The sequence below is a fragment of the Pantherophis guttatus genome, chromosome 1 (assembly GCF_059756535.1).
Source record: "Pantherophis guttatus breed Tessera chromosome 1, ASM5975653v1, whole genome shotgun sequence".
Taxonomy (NCBI): domain Eukaryota; kingdom Metazoa; phylum Chordata; class Lepidosauria; order Squamata; family Colubridae; genus Pantherophis; species Pantherophis guttatus.
The window spans coordinates 169,950,328-169,966,815 of NC_142063.1; the positions used below are offsets into that span (position 1 = coordinate 169,950,328).

The window sequence follows — 16,488 nt, forward strand, 5'->3', positions numbered from 1 at the left end:
TAAGGCAAAAATACTTTATGATTGGAAGATAGAGAGAAAATATCAACTCCAGATAGTTTTTGGGTTATGACCAGTTTTTCAATGACTGTTCAGAATTACAACAGTGCTGAATAAGGGGAACTTGCAAAGAGTCCTTAGAATTCAGCATTCCTGCAGTCATATTATCATGATCAAGGTTCTTTTTGCCCAGTTTATAATTACAATATTTCAGCAAGCCGCGGTCACGTGATAGCAATTTTGAGATTTTGGAATTGCCATGGCTAAGTGATGTGGTCATGTGACATTACACTTCATGACTGCATTGCTTGGTTCCCAGTCCCATTTGCCATCATAATTAATCTTTTTAGTTTTTTATTGATGATGTGTTGTGTATATACATGTATACACACTAACACAAATCATTTTTATTATGCAACTATATATTTACCTGTGTTAAATTATTTTCCCAATTTAATTTGCAAGTGGAAATCTAAAAATATTAGACTCTAAAATTTTAAGCTTTGATTACGATAAAAAGCAGACATTATGTCATACTATTCTATCAAGTTTTATTCTCCTTTGCTAATCTTTGCATGAAATGCTTTTCAGGAAAGCATGTAATCAAACAATTTAGTTTACATTTCTATGGAACATTCTTGTGCAATTCTAGAGAAACCTGTTGCTATAAAATAGTTGTTGATAGAGAGAAAATGACTTATTTATTTAAAGAAGGTACAACAAAAAATAGTTGAAGACTGGAAGCTCACCTAAACTAAGAAAGAAAGAAAGAAAGGAATAAGCAAAGTAGGGCCTTTCTTTAAAATATCCTATACCAGTGGTCCCCAACCTTTTTATCGCCACGGCCCGCTGAGCGCGCGCAGGGGTGGGGGCACGGCCCAGGAGCTTTTGCGCACGGCCCATTGCGCACGGCCCAGGAGCTTTTGCGCACGGCCCAGGAGCCTTTGCGCTGCAGCGTTCATGTCCCCCGGCTGCTGCGCGGCCCGGTGCCAGGTACTCCACGGCCCGGCACCGGTCCGCGGACCGGGGGTTGGGGACCACTGTCCTATACTATATATGCCATCAAAGAGAGAGAGAGAGAGAGGGAGAGGGAGGGAGAGAGGAAGGGAGGGGGATAAAATGTAGGAAATGAGAAATGGGAGGAAAAAAACAGGAAATATTTTTTATTTGTTAGTTTATCATTTTCAAAGTTTACTGAAGAATAGAGAGACAAAACAAAAAAAATGGCCATCCTTCACAACTTAAAGCTATTACTTCCCTTTTTCCATATTTCAAAATCAGCATTTGGCTTTAATAACTTTTTTACCCAGAAGTTTGCTTCAACTGCATGGCAGAACTATTAGTAAATCTTCATTCTTATCATATTTATTTGCCTTTTCTATGTTCTGCCCGAATCTTAATACAGTATTGCATTAAGTAAAACACTGTAAGTAAAACATTGTAAGAACAAACAAACAAGAAATGTGAAAATGTTCTAATTTAACTCCTGACTTTAAAAGCATACCAGGTATGAAAACAAAGGATAGAGTTGGATTGAGTAACTTCTGCAATATCTTTTCTCCCCCTCCCCTTTCCAGAGATTGCCTGTGTTGATAGATTTAAAAGCAGTATGTGGACCTCCTACTCTGGACACAAATTAAGGGACCTGAAAACATATTACTTACAGAGGAAGAATTTATCCTGTGAAAACTATAAAAGCTATGAAAAGCAGATCTGTCGCTCCAATAAGAGTTGTAAAAGTGTAGTGATAGATGAGCAGAACTCTGAGAAAAGGTACAAAGAGCATTGCTTGAGTCTCTGAAGGATGGCATATTTGTTGGCACTTTCATTCCTGGGAGGTCTGAGGCCTTGCTGAGGGCAAGCTGCCTTGGAATCCCAAGCATGATACAGGTAAATTGAAGACATGTGTGCGTAGAGGATAGATCAGGAAAAAGCTGTAGATCAAGAACTGGGGGCTATAAGGCTGTGAAACGGTTGTGTAGAAGATAAATGAATCATAGAAATACTTTTGGAGGCCAGTTTTTCATTTTGCCAAAGACCGCATGAATTTTCACCAAAGTGGGCACTTTTACACCAAGGGCCGCTGGGATAATTTACTGGGTTACTGGAAAGAATCAATAAACTTTAAGTCCAGCTTCTTAAACAAGGGCACAGATGGTAAAAATCCAGAGGAGAGCCACATCAAATCCCCCACTACAATCTTGACATCCTCTTGCCTGGATGAATCTGTGGTGTACTTGCACACCGCCTTTGTCAAATGTAGCTTTTCTTTAAGAGGAGCTGAGTAGCTTGGGGCCAGATCACCTTAGGGACCATCTTCTCTCAGTCATTTTATCCATTCAGTTTGGTCAGACAGGTTTGGTATATCCCATCAGCCAAGGAATATTGGTTGGTAGGGACTTGGACATGTTATTTCTCTGCCACAGTCCCTGCCTTCTGAAATATTCTCCCTTCAAATATCAGGATGATCCCGAAACCAAGGCTGTGATGACTTGGTTGTGTGCCCAGGCCTGGAGTCCCAAGTGTGCTAAGAGCCTTGTTGCCTGACTGTAGTACCATCCATAATAACAGTTTTACTTGGTGTCATATGTAGTATTTTGTGCTGTCTTAATTGTTTCAATGTTTTATAATGTACCCTGCCCAGAGTTGCTTGTTGAGATGAGCAGCTATAGAAATCAATCAATCAATCAATCAAACAAACAAACAAATAAATATTGTGTGTTGTACAATAGGACCAGCTCAAAGCATTTTCCATCAATAGTTTCTACAAACATAGGTTTCTCTGATAATCAGTGTGGGCAATTTAAACTGCTGCATTATGGCCTCATCTATGAAATTAACTGCTGTATCTAACTCTAAAAAAGTAGAGCCCAGTATTTGTATACCTGACATTGTACAAAGAATAACAGGGATAATTTACATATTGTTGATTGTCTGAGCTCTTCTTAATTGCTTGAGGGCACAGCTGTTAAGCTCCTGGGAGAAGAATCAGCCAAGTTTCCTGAAGTAGAGACTTTTGACTAATTTGGGCACTTGCTTGCCACATGGCATACAGTTCCACAGGTGTGGCACTTACAGCAGCAACTGACTCAGAGATATATACTTTAGTATACAAGCTTTGGCTAAATATCCTCTTGGTTTACTGTTGCTCTCTTAGATATAGCATCAGTTCTAAGTCTTTATTTAAAGTTCTGGTAATTTTCCATTAAAGAACTGTTGCCCTCAATGACTAGCACAGCTCATTTGAATGTTTCTTCTTTCAGCTGGCTCAGAACAAAAGTCACTCTGGCATGATCTATAGGAAATTCTGCTGGTTGACATGTCACAAAAAATTCACAATGCGTTGTAAAAGTGAGAAATTGATCCTGGGTTCCTACAAATATTTCTGACAAAATCCCATGGAAGTGAAGAAATACTGAAAGGACTGTTTTTTACTTGGGCAAACCTAGTCCCAAATGCTACGTTACCTGTAGTTTGTTATTTATACATCCACTTGTTATTAATGTTGTAAAAATGTTTTAGCAAGTTGTTCTGTGGGATCACATGGCATAATTAGATGCATCTTTGAGTAGAGCACTGAAGCATACAAGATTGATGTCAACCCTTTGAAGTAGGCTAGATTTGGAAACAGACACCCAGCAACTACTGGAACTTTGTAATTGTAGAATATCTTGAAAGCTTGACATGTTTTTCCTTACCCTCTTTTTATATGGAGGAGATCCAAGGCAGGATTATCTTAATTTGGACCTGGGGGTCAAATTCCTAGGAAACATGATCTGCAACAAGCCCCCACTCTAGCCATCATCCCCACCCAGAAAGAAACAGGAGATGGAAACATCATCAGCATACCAGCTTGATGGCCATCAGCAGCATATCAGGGTTGAATGCTACAATAGGTTTTACAGATGCCCATTTTGTTTACAAAGAGCACAGAGCATAGAACATTAGAATAATAAAGTTGGAAGGGACCTTGGAAGGGACCTTCTAGTTCAACCCTCTGCTCAAGCAGGAGACCCTATACCATTTCGGACAAATGGTTGTCCAATCACTTCTTGAATACCTCCACTGATAGAGTACGCACAACTTCTGAAGGCAAGCCATTCCACTGATTAATTGTTTTCACTGTCAGGAAATTTCTCTTTAAATCTTGATTGAATTTTTCTTTAATAATCTTTCACCTATTATACCTTGTTCTACTCTCAAGTGACAGCCAGAGAAGAGGGAATTGACAGCCATTCAAATATTGGAACACTGCTATCATGTCACCCCTTGTCCTTCTCTTTGTTAGACTAGATATACCTAGCTCTTGCAACTGTTCATTGTATAGTTTAGCCTCCAGGTCCCTTATCATCTCTGTTGCTTTTCTCTGCACTCTTATCTAGACTAGAGTCTCAACATCTTTTTAATATTATGGTGACCAGAACCGGATACTGTATTCTAAGTGTGGTCTTACCAGGGTATTATAAAGTGGTACTGGTAATAACACCTCATGTGATCCTGATACTGTTCCTCTATTGATGCAGCTTAGAATTGGCTGCTTTTTTGGCAGATGCAGCACATTTCTATCTCATACTTAAATGGTTGTCCATTATGATTCGTCTCACAATTACTGCTGTTGAGCCAAATAACTCCTGCTCTATACCTGTGCATTTGGTTTTTCTTGCCTAAGGAAGACCTTACTTTTCTCACCCTTCAATTTCAGTCGGAGGAGAAGAGAGGGGAAGTGACTGCCTCCTTACCTCGTACCAGCTGCTCCGTTGCCTGTTTTGCCATTTCTGCGCCACAAAACTTGCCCCACCCACCACCACCCAGATGCCCTCGCTTCCCCCAAGCATTTCTTTGTCTACCTGATTTCCAGCTGTCGCATTTCTCTGTTGCTTTTCTTGTCATCGTGTGCAGGGAAACAAAAGTTTGTGGGACTAAAAAAAAAAGTTCACTCAATCAATTCCAACTTCATGAGATATTTTTCTTTTGCAAGAAATTGGAATTGATTGAACTTTTTTTTTTAGGCCCACAAACTTTTGTTTCCCTGCAAACAACGGTGAAAAACATGACAGAGAAATGCGATGGAGCTGGGCCGGGGCGGCAGCGTGTGCCCACAGAGAGGGCTCCGAGTGCCACTTCTGGCACATGTGCCATAGGTTTGCCACTACTGCCCTATACCATTTCAGAAAAATGGTTGTCCGATCTCTTCTTAAATCTTCCAGTGTTGGAGCATTCACAACTTCTGGATGCAAGTTGTTCCACTGATTAATTGTTCTAATTGTCAGGAAATTTCTCCTTAATTCTAGGTTCCTTCTTCCTGCTGCCCAACATGACATGTGCTGGCTGGGGACTCTGAGATTTGTGGTTCAGACTCATCTGAATGTTAGGATATAGAGAGCCAGGGAAATTGCCTTAAAGCAGGGGTCTGCAACCTTAAACACTCAAAGAGCCATTTGGATCCATTTCCCACAGAAAAGAAAACACTGGGAGCCACAAAACCAGGGGTGAAATCCAGCAGGTTCTAACTGGTTCTGGAGAACCGGTAGCGGAATTTTTGCGTAGTTCAGAGAACCAGCAAATACCACCTCTGGTTGGCCCCAGAGTTGGGTGGGAATGGAGATTTTGCAATATCCTTCCCCTGCCACACCCACCAAGCCACACCCACAGAACCGGTAGAGAAAAATTTGAATTTCACCCCTGCACAAAACGCTTCCCGTGCCTGACTATTTCTTGAGCGGCTACAAAACTAGCATATGTAGTTGAATTAAATGTTCTGGTTTCTTCTGAAACTTTTCTTTTCTTGGATTTATCCATGGTTGGCCTACCGGGAATTGAAAAGCTCAATAAATTGCGTGCTAGCGGGTGTCGCACATTGGTGGTTGTGACGCATATTTTGAATGACAGGGAGCCGCAGCAGAGGGGTGAAAGAGCCACATGTGGCTCCAGAGTTGCAGGTTGCTGACCCCTGCCTTAAAGCAAACATCAGAAATTGATGACAGGTGCATTCCTTAAATCTTGGAAATGGAGACTGCATTAGGAGGAGACTCAGGTTGGATCCTCCCTGCCTCCCAGGGTTAAAGAGAGAGGGGAGAAAAAACAGAATCAGACTTGCAGGAGTTTGCATTAGAACCCACCTAAATAAAGTAGAATTCTGGTTCTCCTGCAGAATTTGCTTCCTGATTTGGTCTTTCTCCAAGGGGTGATATAGGGAAGGAAAATAGCAGGGGCTGCCTTGTTTTGAAGATGTGCGTTGTTTGTTTGTTTTTTAAAGTTGGTTCTTGTTATGAATTCAGAGGGGAAAGTATTGGTCTTTGAGACTAAAACCCTACATTGACCAAGCAAGAGTTAATATATAAGTTTATCTGCTTAAATTCAAGCATCCTTCATGAACCGGTATCATCTGAAGAACAAGAGCTGGTGCAAAACGTTGTATCAGGAGTATTCAGACAGAAATCACACTCAGCCTATGGAGAAATGCCAAATTCTGTTGCCGCGGCTGTATATATCCGACTAGATCAACTCTATAAAGGAGATTACATAGTAAGTAAATCTGTAAGCTGACAGTTGGGGATAGTGATAAAGATACACTGAACATGAAAAAAGCAAAAATAATCCTGAATAAGTGTGATTTAATGTATTTCCTTTACTTCATTTATGATATATTTTGATAGCCATATGAGGGCTATGTGTATGTGTATGTAGTACTTCATCAGGATCAATGACTAGAACTCCATTTTTAAAAAGTAAAAATTGATCAACGATCAAAGCACCATGGGGGGAAAAAAAGAAAAAAAGAAAACAGTAGTTTCAACCAAAATGAAAATATGTATAGCCACCTGCTGGACTCCAATCTAATCACATCACATTCGTGACAAATGACTGCTCTAGGCACACTTCATTCTTAATTAATTAATTCTACTTCTTAGAAATTTAGATTGTAGATTTTGTTCTATAATAACCCAACATAAGTAAGGCCTTTCTACGAATAGGAATAGTGGGAGAGGAAGCTGCTGGTATTTACTCAGCAACTACAATGGCAGTTATTGCACATCTTTCCTTATATCAAGAAAAAAAATACAAGTTTAAAGATTTAAAGTTAGATTTTGTAAAAACTCTGAACCTATATGGAAGTGGCTGTATGTATGGTCTATATACAGCACTGGAATCCTGCCTCCCCACCCAATATTCCATTGGACATTGGAAACATTCAAAAGTTGCTCCATGGTTACAATGACTATATTTTCTTGGAAAAAATAAAGGACAAACCTAAAAAGGGGGGGAAATCTGAGAGCTTCATAAGGATAAAAGTGTTTAATTGCTTATGTTATAACTTTGCTTTACAAAGGAAGATTCAAGATGAAAACCAAGAAATTTTTTACAAAAACACATGTTCTAATAAAAATATCTAAAAAGCATGAAACGCTATTAGAAGCAAGTATTTCTGCAGACTATGCATTAAATGGTACTCTTTGTATGCTAAAAGTTAAATCACCAAAATAAAGGACAAAAGTGAGTTTTTGAAAAATAAACCCAAAGGATAGCTTTCTGAAATAATGTTCTTTATAAGAAAGAACATATAGTCATTGTATCCATGATACGCCTGAGTGAGTGGCGTAGGAGGCTAATGCCTCCTACTAAGGCAGCATTTAACATCCAGCTACCTGCAATTACTGCGAGTTCAATTCTCACCAGGCTCAAGGTCGACTCAGCCTTCCATCCTTTCTAAGGTGGGTAAAATGAGGACCCGGTTTGTGGGGGCAATAAGCTGACTTTGTATAAAATATACAAAAGTATGAAGGCTATTGCTTAACGCATTGTAAGCCGCCCTGAGTCTCCGGACAAGGGCGGCATATAAAAAAAAAAAAAAAGCTGACAGGTGCATCGTTTGTATTTCTTAGGTAAATCTGGATGACAGTCGTGTCATCGTTATGGTCAGTCAAGGAGTTGAACTAATCCGACTGAAAAAAGAAAAGATTGAGGCATGGGCTGATGACGTTATTCTCATGAAATTGAACAAACTAAAGATTAAATATCCCAGGTGGGTGTAGCTGAGGCTGGCATTTGCTGAATTCGTGTGAAAATGCTCATGATCAACATTGGATCATGGTCAAAGAGGTTTATGCATCATTTACTGTATCTAGTGAAAGTCTTGCAGAACTTCCTTAGTATGAATAGAATTCAAATTTAAAAATTTTGTGTAGAACTCCAAGCAGCTGGCTTACTTTTTTCTTTGGGATGAAAAAGAAGCCAAGAATCATTCTACAGAATTATCACCAGTGTGATATAGCAGATAAACGCTCTACTAGGATTGGAGGGACCTTGGTTCAAGTCCACCCTCAGCTCTGGAAACTCGTTGAGTGATCAGGCTTGTCCCATGCTCTCAGCCCTCCCTTATCTCACAGGACTGTGGTTGTGGTTGATAAAATGAAGCTCCCTATGGAAGCTGCCTTGTTTTCCTGGAAGACAAGGCAATTTATCTATTGAACAACTAAACAATGCAGGTAACCCCCCAGGTAGAAACTTTCATTTAGTGAATTTTCACAAGAACAAATTTATTCAGAAAGGTACTGATGTTAGAAATTAAACCAAATGCAAATTTGGATTTTTGTTTTTGTTTTTGATGCTGCATGGGATTGAGGACTAGGGCTAGAATTGAATGCTAGAATTGTTTCTGTAACTATTTTAAAATATTCTTTTTTGTTTTTCTATAGTACTGTACTGTTTGTAAGTACTTTGGGAACTGCTCTGCTTTTTAAGTACTATACTTTGCAAACTATTGTGTTTGTAAGTACAATACTTTGCAAAGATAAAGTTTGTTTGCCTTGAAACTGCTTGTAGAAATGCTAGCTAGCATCTAGACAAAGCATTCTATAATGTTTTTCCTTGCTTTTATTTTTATTTTTATTTTGGAGATTAGCAATAGCACTTCGACTTATATACCACTTCACAGTGCATTACAGTTCTCTCTAAGCGGTTTATAGTGTCAGCATATTGCCCCCAACAATCTAGGTCCTCATTTTACCGACATTCATTTAAAGATCCTTTTGATTTAATTAATGAATTTGATTTTAAAAATTCGTAAAATTGAGACAAATTTTTTTACTTACAAACCTAAAGGGCAGGCTCCATTAGTTTCGTACCTCGAGGACTACCTGTAGTGTTACTGCTGCTATTAATGCTAGTAACGTACACTTTTTGCCATTCTGGAATTGGAAATCCTTTGGTCTGTAGGGAGAACTGGAATCACTAGAGTCTCCTTTGTATTCTTCATCAGGCTGGTTAATGGCTCATATTTGTCCTTTCCAAGGAAAAAAAGTCATATTTGAAAATAGACAAAGTGGTCGGGTTTTTCTTTCTTCTTCTTTTAACAAAAATGTTCCATATACCCACAGCTACACATGGGTTTCCTCAAAAGCTACTTCTCTTCTAAAGGGCTTCCTGGCCTAAACTGGTGATCTATGGATAACTATGTAAATTTAACTTCCCCGTTTTCCTCCAGTATCTAAGTCTCTATTAGAGATGTACATTGTCCTCTCCTTCATAATTCTGAATCCAAATAAGCATTTATTACCAGCAGCACTGTAATACATAAGGGCAGGTTCGTAAGTAAGCTGGAGAACAACTGGATGGATGGGTATGAAAGCAAAAGAGAAAGTACTGGTCTCCTTATCCTCCAAATACCAAACTTCTCCTTGACCACAACTTTTATCCTTCCCAAATTATGCAGAATATTTCCCAAAACAGTTTTAACAGTTTTAAGACTTTAAGCAGCAGCCAGGAATACCTCCTTTTCAAAGTACTGAACAATCATTACTAAATCATTATGAGTATCTCTGAGTGTTCAGGAGGATCTGTGTACTGGTGAAAGCAATTTTAGTATGGTGGTTGCAAGGAGCAAGGGCCCTGATGGAGTTTTGAGAGTTGATTAATAGAAGAAGGATTCTCATCCTTGTAACAGAGAATTGTGTGTCCAGCACTGTGGAATCTCTATAGACATGCACTGGGTGGGAAACCATGAACTGTCAGACTGGAATCCAGCTGACTCAGCTTCAGCACTTTTTGTATCTCAAATCCCAATGAGCACTTTAACTTTCCCTTTCCTCCCCACCATGCAAAGGTACTTGACTAACTGTCAAGAACAGGAAAAAGATAAAGTGTAGAGACAAAGAACAGTATTATATCTGAGAAATTTAGTAAAGAAAATGTATATTTGATTATTCATGTAATAACTGCAGCAAGAATTGTATTTGCACAAAATTGGAAAGCGGAAAAAATCTCTACAGAGGGAGAGGTAATTAAGAAAATACTAGAATGTGCAGAAATGAATAGATTAACACTGGCAATTAAAGGGAAGGAAGAATCGGAGTATTATAATATATGGGGGCATTATCATTGGATGGAAAGTGAATATGGAGAAAAAGTAGTATAAAATTAAATACATTTGGAAGGAAAATGCTTTAACAGGAGATACAATAAATTGAAATGTAAAAGTAAAGATATGTACATATTAAGAAAATGGTGGTAAGCGTTAAATATGATGACACAAAAAATTTGTACCCAGATGACACACTGATTGATTAATGATGTAATGTTTGTTATGAAGAGAAAAAAAAAACTGTTTATAAAATAAAAAAATAAAAAAAGAACAGGAAGAAGATAAAGTGTAGAGACAAAGAACAGTATCTAAAATGCTCTCCACATGGACATAATGAATGTATACATACATGCCATAAACAAATATGTGTCCCAGAATAATGTTGCAAAATCCAATCTGGGTCAGTCACCAGGATCAGAGTTTACTCTTCTGAGTGTCAGGGTTCCAACTCTAAGGCAGGTAGATTCCTCAAAGAATAGCTTAAGTTCCTGAGGGTGTGCTCCAGCACGAGTTTGAAAGCTTGGAAGAGTAAACCTCTAGTCGCAGTGACAGATCCAGATTAGATCTTGCATACATGCCATACCTCAACCTACAAATACAAGTCAGGAATCAAGTGAGATGATAAGCTTCAACCAAAAGAAACAAAAGGAAAAAAGGAGAGCCATCATCAGAAGCAACTTAGAACTAAGGAGAAATTTCCTGACAGTTAGAACAATTAATCAGTGGAAAAACTTGCCTCCAGAAGTTGTGAATGCTCCAACACTGGAAATTTTTAAGATGTTGGATACCCATTTGTCTGAAGTAGTGTAGAGTTTCCTGCCTCAGCAGGGGGTTGGACTAGAAGACCTCCAAGGTCCCTTCCAACTCTTGTTATTCTATTATTCTATCATGACTTTCTAAATACTACAGGGAAGAGGGAAAGATGCTGGTGGGATGTGACAATCATATCTGATGAGTTCATTTAAATGTAGAAAAACAATACTTAAGACATTTAGAAATAGAAAGATCTGCTGCTTAAAAAGAGGAATCCAGTTTTTAATATTGCTTTCACTTTTCAGTGATGATGAGCTGTGTCAGATCTTCCTTCGACAGAATGCCTGGGAAATGTTTAAGAAAGATCTATTGAAACTTGTGATGGAGCCCAAACTCATGAAAATGGTACATCCTCCACATCCATGCCCTACAGCTGAAATCTTTGATTCCTGGAGTTTGAATCAAGAAGGAATCTTGGATCTTACTTCTTTGTGTTACAGAATACCACGTCCACCACCTAAACTGAAATACATTCCTATTCAATTAACCCAAACAAGAGAAAGTCTACCAGTTATTCTACCAAAGCTGATTCATGGCATCTCAGTTGTGCGTCCCAATTTGGATGGCGCATTTTAATAGCATCAGGGTTTGGATGTATAAGTCAGCCACATAAGCCCAGTTCTAAAAGACTGAAGGATGATACTACTTATGTGTTTATGGCTATTTGCACATAAATATGCATTTGTCAAAGACTACATTTCTTTTTATAATTGATTGATACAATGATTTGTGTATCTGGTCCATTTCATTTTTTTATGATGTTGTAGGGAGACAAATTTCTTTTATAAGGTAGGTTTCCCCATGCATATATATATGCATCAGTAAATTCATGTTTTGTGGTTAGTGCTGAAATGCTTACATACTATATTTAATTCTTTATTTATGTATTAAATGTTTATGCCAGCTATCTCTGCTATACGGTAACTCTGGGTGGCTTAATGCACAAAAATGCTACAGGATATCTGGCTTTCCCTCTGTAGGCTGATCTCCTGACACTCGTCATTCTTGAAATATCCTGCAAATGTCATATTAACATAACATGCATGGTTGAATAAGCATGACCTACTGTTTCAACATGAGACTGAAAAGGAAACATACTCCAACATTTTAAGACCAAAAGCTTTATAATCAAATAGCAATATAAACTGCACTGGTTATAATTTAAAGTGATTCAGAGTATTTGGAAAGCCAATAGACCAGAAATGGAGATGTGGCTTTCCAGATCTTCTTAGGCTTTCATTTCTGCAGTGCTACACATGATGGATGCTACAATGTGGAATAAGAGTATTGTGCTTTTAAGGAGAGTTGATAGCCAGCAGATGCCCATTAGACAGCTACTTCTAATTAGTCTGATTTACTTATATATTTCAAGGTGCTTTCTGAGGTACTTTCAATCACCTTACGTACACTGGTCGCTGTGTGTACTTGGCTCCCTTCCTATGTCTAAAAGGACTTGCTTGTCATCTGAAGGGGACCTCAGATCTAAGGCACAGCCTTGGGATGGTGCTGCTGGGCTAATGAAAGCTACTCTGAGTCAAAAGTGAGTGTACTCTAAATGGCCAAACTTCCAATCTCTGATGTCCTGCCCACAGCAGAAAACTGCAAATATTGGCAAAAGTGGCTCCAGCGCTTCAATTCAGTCTGATTGTTTGCAGGTCCTAGGAAAAAGAAAATAAACTTCAGGGCTTTTTGCATTTTACTTGAAAAGAAGCAGAGATGATTTATAATCTGTTATTGTTTATGCAAAAGGGGTTAAACAATAATAGACACCTTTCCTGCATACTTTAACCATAGAAGGACATAATTTTTGAAATGCATTTTTTAAATATCAGGATTTAAGGAGTAAAGGAGATTGTGTTGATTGTATGCCAAAAAGACTTAAGCGTGTGAATTTGGAGAACTGCCTATGTTGTTTATAAACCATCCAGAAAGAGAAATTGTTCATATAACATGATTTGACCCTGGATGAAGCAGTAAATATAGTCAGAATAGAAAAATCCTTGATATCTCAAATCCAAATTTTGAAAGCCTCTGGGAGAGATACATATATTGTTTAAGTTAGCTCAACTTTGGAACAGACATCTTACAGGAAGCCATCTAGGCTGTAGAAATCTACAAATGTTCTGCTAAAGTCAACAATAATGTCAACAATGGTAAGAAATATTCTAGGCATTTGTTGGATAAAGTCTTGTCTTTGGAGTGGACTTTGGCTAAGCAGTTCCAGTTGAAATGGCCAAGTCACATCCTAGCTTGGTTATCTGAGAGGAGTTTGAGGTGATCAATTTTGAACAAGTGGACAGAGGTTCTACTTCTGTGAGTTCTGCCACCTGGAGTTTGGACTAATGCCTTTCTGCAAGCCTTGAAAGAGGTGGTGGTTCACCCTCTGCTCAGAAGGCCATCCTTGGACCTGTTGGTTTTAGATAACTTTTGTCCAATCTCCAACCTTCCCTTTTTAAGAAAGGTTGCAGAGAAGGAGTGGGCTCCCACTATAAAGGACCTTGGATGAGGTTGTTTTATCTGGATTCTTTTCAATTAAGATTCAGGCTATAATACAGATTCTTCATTGGTTGCACTTGTGGATGACCTTTGGAGGACTTGGGATGGGGGTGGCATATCAATCCTGGCACCTGTGGATCTCCCTGCAGCTTTTGATACCATTGACCTGGTAGTTTGCTGACCAGCTCTGAGGAGTGGGAGTGGGGGCACTGTTTTGCTGTAGTTCTCCCCCTTTTTTCCTGATTGATATTGATCAGTGCTAGTGGGGAAGAAGAGATCTAGCCTTAGGCCCAGTGGTGAAATTCAAATTTTTTTACTACTGGTTCTGTGCGCGTGGCTTGGTGGGTGTGGTGTGGCTTGATGGGCACGGCTTGGTGGGTGTGGCAGGGGAAGGATACTGCAAAATCCCCATTCCCTCCCCACTCCTGGAGGAATGATATTGCAAAATCTCCATTCCTACCCCACTCTGGGGCCAGCCAGAGGTGGTATTTGCTGGTTCTCCAAACTACTCAAAATTTCTGCTGCCGGTTCTCCAGAACCTGTCAGAACCTGCTGGATTTCACCCCTGCTTAGGCCCATTTGTGGGGCTGCCTCAGGACTCAAGTCTCTCTTTCCTTCTATATAATAGCTATTTGAAGCTACTGGGAGAGGTCATGCACTGGCATTGTACTTGGTGTCATCAATGTTGGAAGGAAAATCCATCTGATTCAGTTCCAAGCTGGGAGAAAGATGCTGGAAACAATTTGAAAGAAGGTCCATTTATTGATGAACAGAACCACCAGGTTTTGTGGTTCTGGTGCAGCTGACAAAATGGAGTTGAGAGTGGGTGGGTTTTTATACTTTTGGGCTTTGTATTTGAGCTGCTCCTGTGCAAGAACATGTCCTTTAATATTCTATTGGCTGTTATCATATTCCTATGGGGTCACGGCTGGCTCTATAGGTAAAATGGGAAATGCAAATTCTAGGTGTTTATCTGAGCTAATCCTCTTAACCTTTTTGGCTTGCCTAATTGCTTATTTGGAGTTTCCTGTCTGACCCAGTTTTTCTGAACGGATTACCAAATCTGCATTTCTAAAAGCTGGCTGCCTCAGTTTCTGCTTGGGGGCAGGGAAACTAGGGCTGGTTTCTGCCTCCCTTAAGATTTTCCCCCATTTCTCCTTTAGGGAAATATTCTATCCTATCGTTTTAATATTCCCCAAAATATTTCATTCTTTTTGGGGTGGGGTTCCCACAATTGTATGGTATGCAGTTGGGGAGGGGGTCTTTATGAACTCAAACTCAAAGAGCCTTGGTAGTACAGTGGTCTAAAGCACCCTGTTATTAAGACCAGCTGCCTGCAATTACTGCAGATTTGAATCTCGTCAGGCTCAAGGTTGACTCAGCCTTCCATCCTTTCTAAGGTAAGTAAATTGAGGACCCAGTTGTGGGGGCAATAAGCTGACTTTGTATAAATATACAAAAGGATGAAGGCTATTGCTTAGCGCATTGTAAGCCGCCCTGAGTCTCCGGAGAAGGGCGGCATATAAATCAAATAAAAAAAACAAAACAAAAAACTCCTGCTGGAAAATAGGTAGCAGTCACGGCCAGAGGCCTTTTGCACAAATCCATCTTGTGTGCCAACTGCATCCATGACAAAGCAATAAAAATATCAAATAATTGCATTATACATAGTTTATATTGTTTTCCAAGTAAAGGTTTTTAGAAACTACAGATAGATTTGGAAGTAATAAAAGCTAGTTAGCTATTATGTATTGCCACACTGAGCCACAAAGAACTACCTTTTGTTGGTACCTTATCTCCACAGCAAAGAGCAATAAATGGTAACTGAAAACAGAAGACATATTCTTGAGTTTTTCCCCAACTGTTTTTTGTAACATAACGTAACTATTTTTTGTAACATAAGGTAAGATGAGAAGTGTAGTGGCGACTCCTATAAGTAGAGACGATTCCTATAAAGTGGTCATGGTTTGGGATCCTCATCTTAACGCTGAATGGTATAGTATATTGCATAGATTTGTCATTGTTTTGGATTTGAATTCAAATCTGACTAATATAAGCAGAGGTGCAGTATCATTAATTTTTATTGGATTCATTTAAGCATTGGTTGGAAAAGTAATTAAAACCTCTCAAATATATTTACTTTGATTAAAAGTTATCTGGAAGTATAAAACAATAAGATGGCCAAGTCTGCAAGGCATTCCTTCATTATTTGGTACAGTATAGTGCAAAGAGGAGAGCTTACTAGTATTTAAGTAGGATCTCTCCATTCTGCATAATTATAAAGATAATCCTTGAGTAATCTATAAAATAATAAAGGCGGGATACTAAATAATAAAACAAGGATCTATAATTACTCTATGTATGTCTAGCCCGCTGTCCCACTACACAAAATATTTATTGGGAAAAAAAATGTTTTCTTGCTTTGTAGCTGATCAGCTGTAGGACACCACTTCAGCCAGAAGGTTCACTCCCAGCTATGCCACTCAGGGCTGAATAAACTAAGCAAATGTGAATAGGGCGGCGTCCGTAGGGCGCTGCTCCTCCGTGCTCCTCCCTCCGTGCTCATTCAGATCCTAAGATCTAAGACATTCGAATAGTTGTTCATTTCCTCTCGTCTTCCATTCTGGGAAAATAGGAAGGCTAGAACACCAACGCCCCTCCCGCAAGAAAAAGTTCCTGCGAACTCTGAAGCGCTGGGGGGTGGGGAGGGGAGTGGGGGGGGAGAAAAAAATGCCAGGAAGGAAGATGGCTACCGGCGCTTCTGATGACACCATCTCCCTGCGCCTGCAAAGGGGGTGGGCGGGTGTGGTGAGGAGAAAAGC

At 39.3% G+C, this 16,488-nt stretch overlaps 1 protein-coding gene across 1 annotated transcript in view; it reads left to right on the forward strand.

Annotated features, from left to right (window-relative positions):
- CNBD2 (cyclic nucleotide binding domain containing 2) overlaps positions 1 to 11,860 on the forward strand; it is a 35,584-nt gene extending 23,724 nt beyond the window's left edge. The window contains exons 10-13 of the mRNA XM_060688106.2: positions 1,575 to 1,770; positions 6,360 to 6,522; positions 7,881 to 8,020; positions 11,416 to 11,860. Of these exons, the coding sequence (XP_060544089.2) occupies positions 1,575 to 1,770; positions 6,360 to 6,522; positions 7,881 to 8,020; positions 11,416 to 11,746 (830 nt within the window). The 3' untranslated portion in view covers positions 11,747 to 11,860. The remainder of the gene's footprint in view (positions 1 to 1,574; positions 1,771 to 6,359; positions 6,523 to 7,880; positions 8,021 to 11,415) is intronic.
- The last annotated feature ends 4,628 nt before the right edge of the window (positions 11,861 to 16,488 follow it).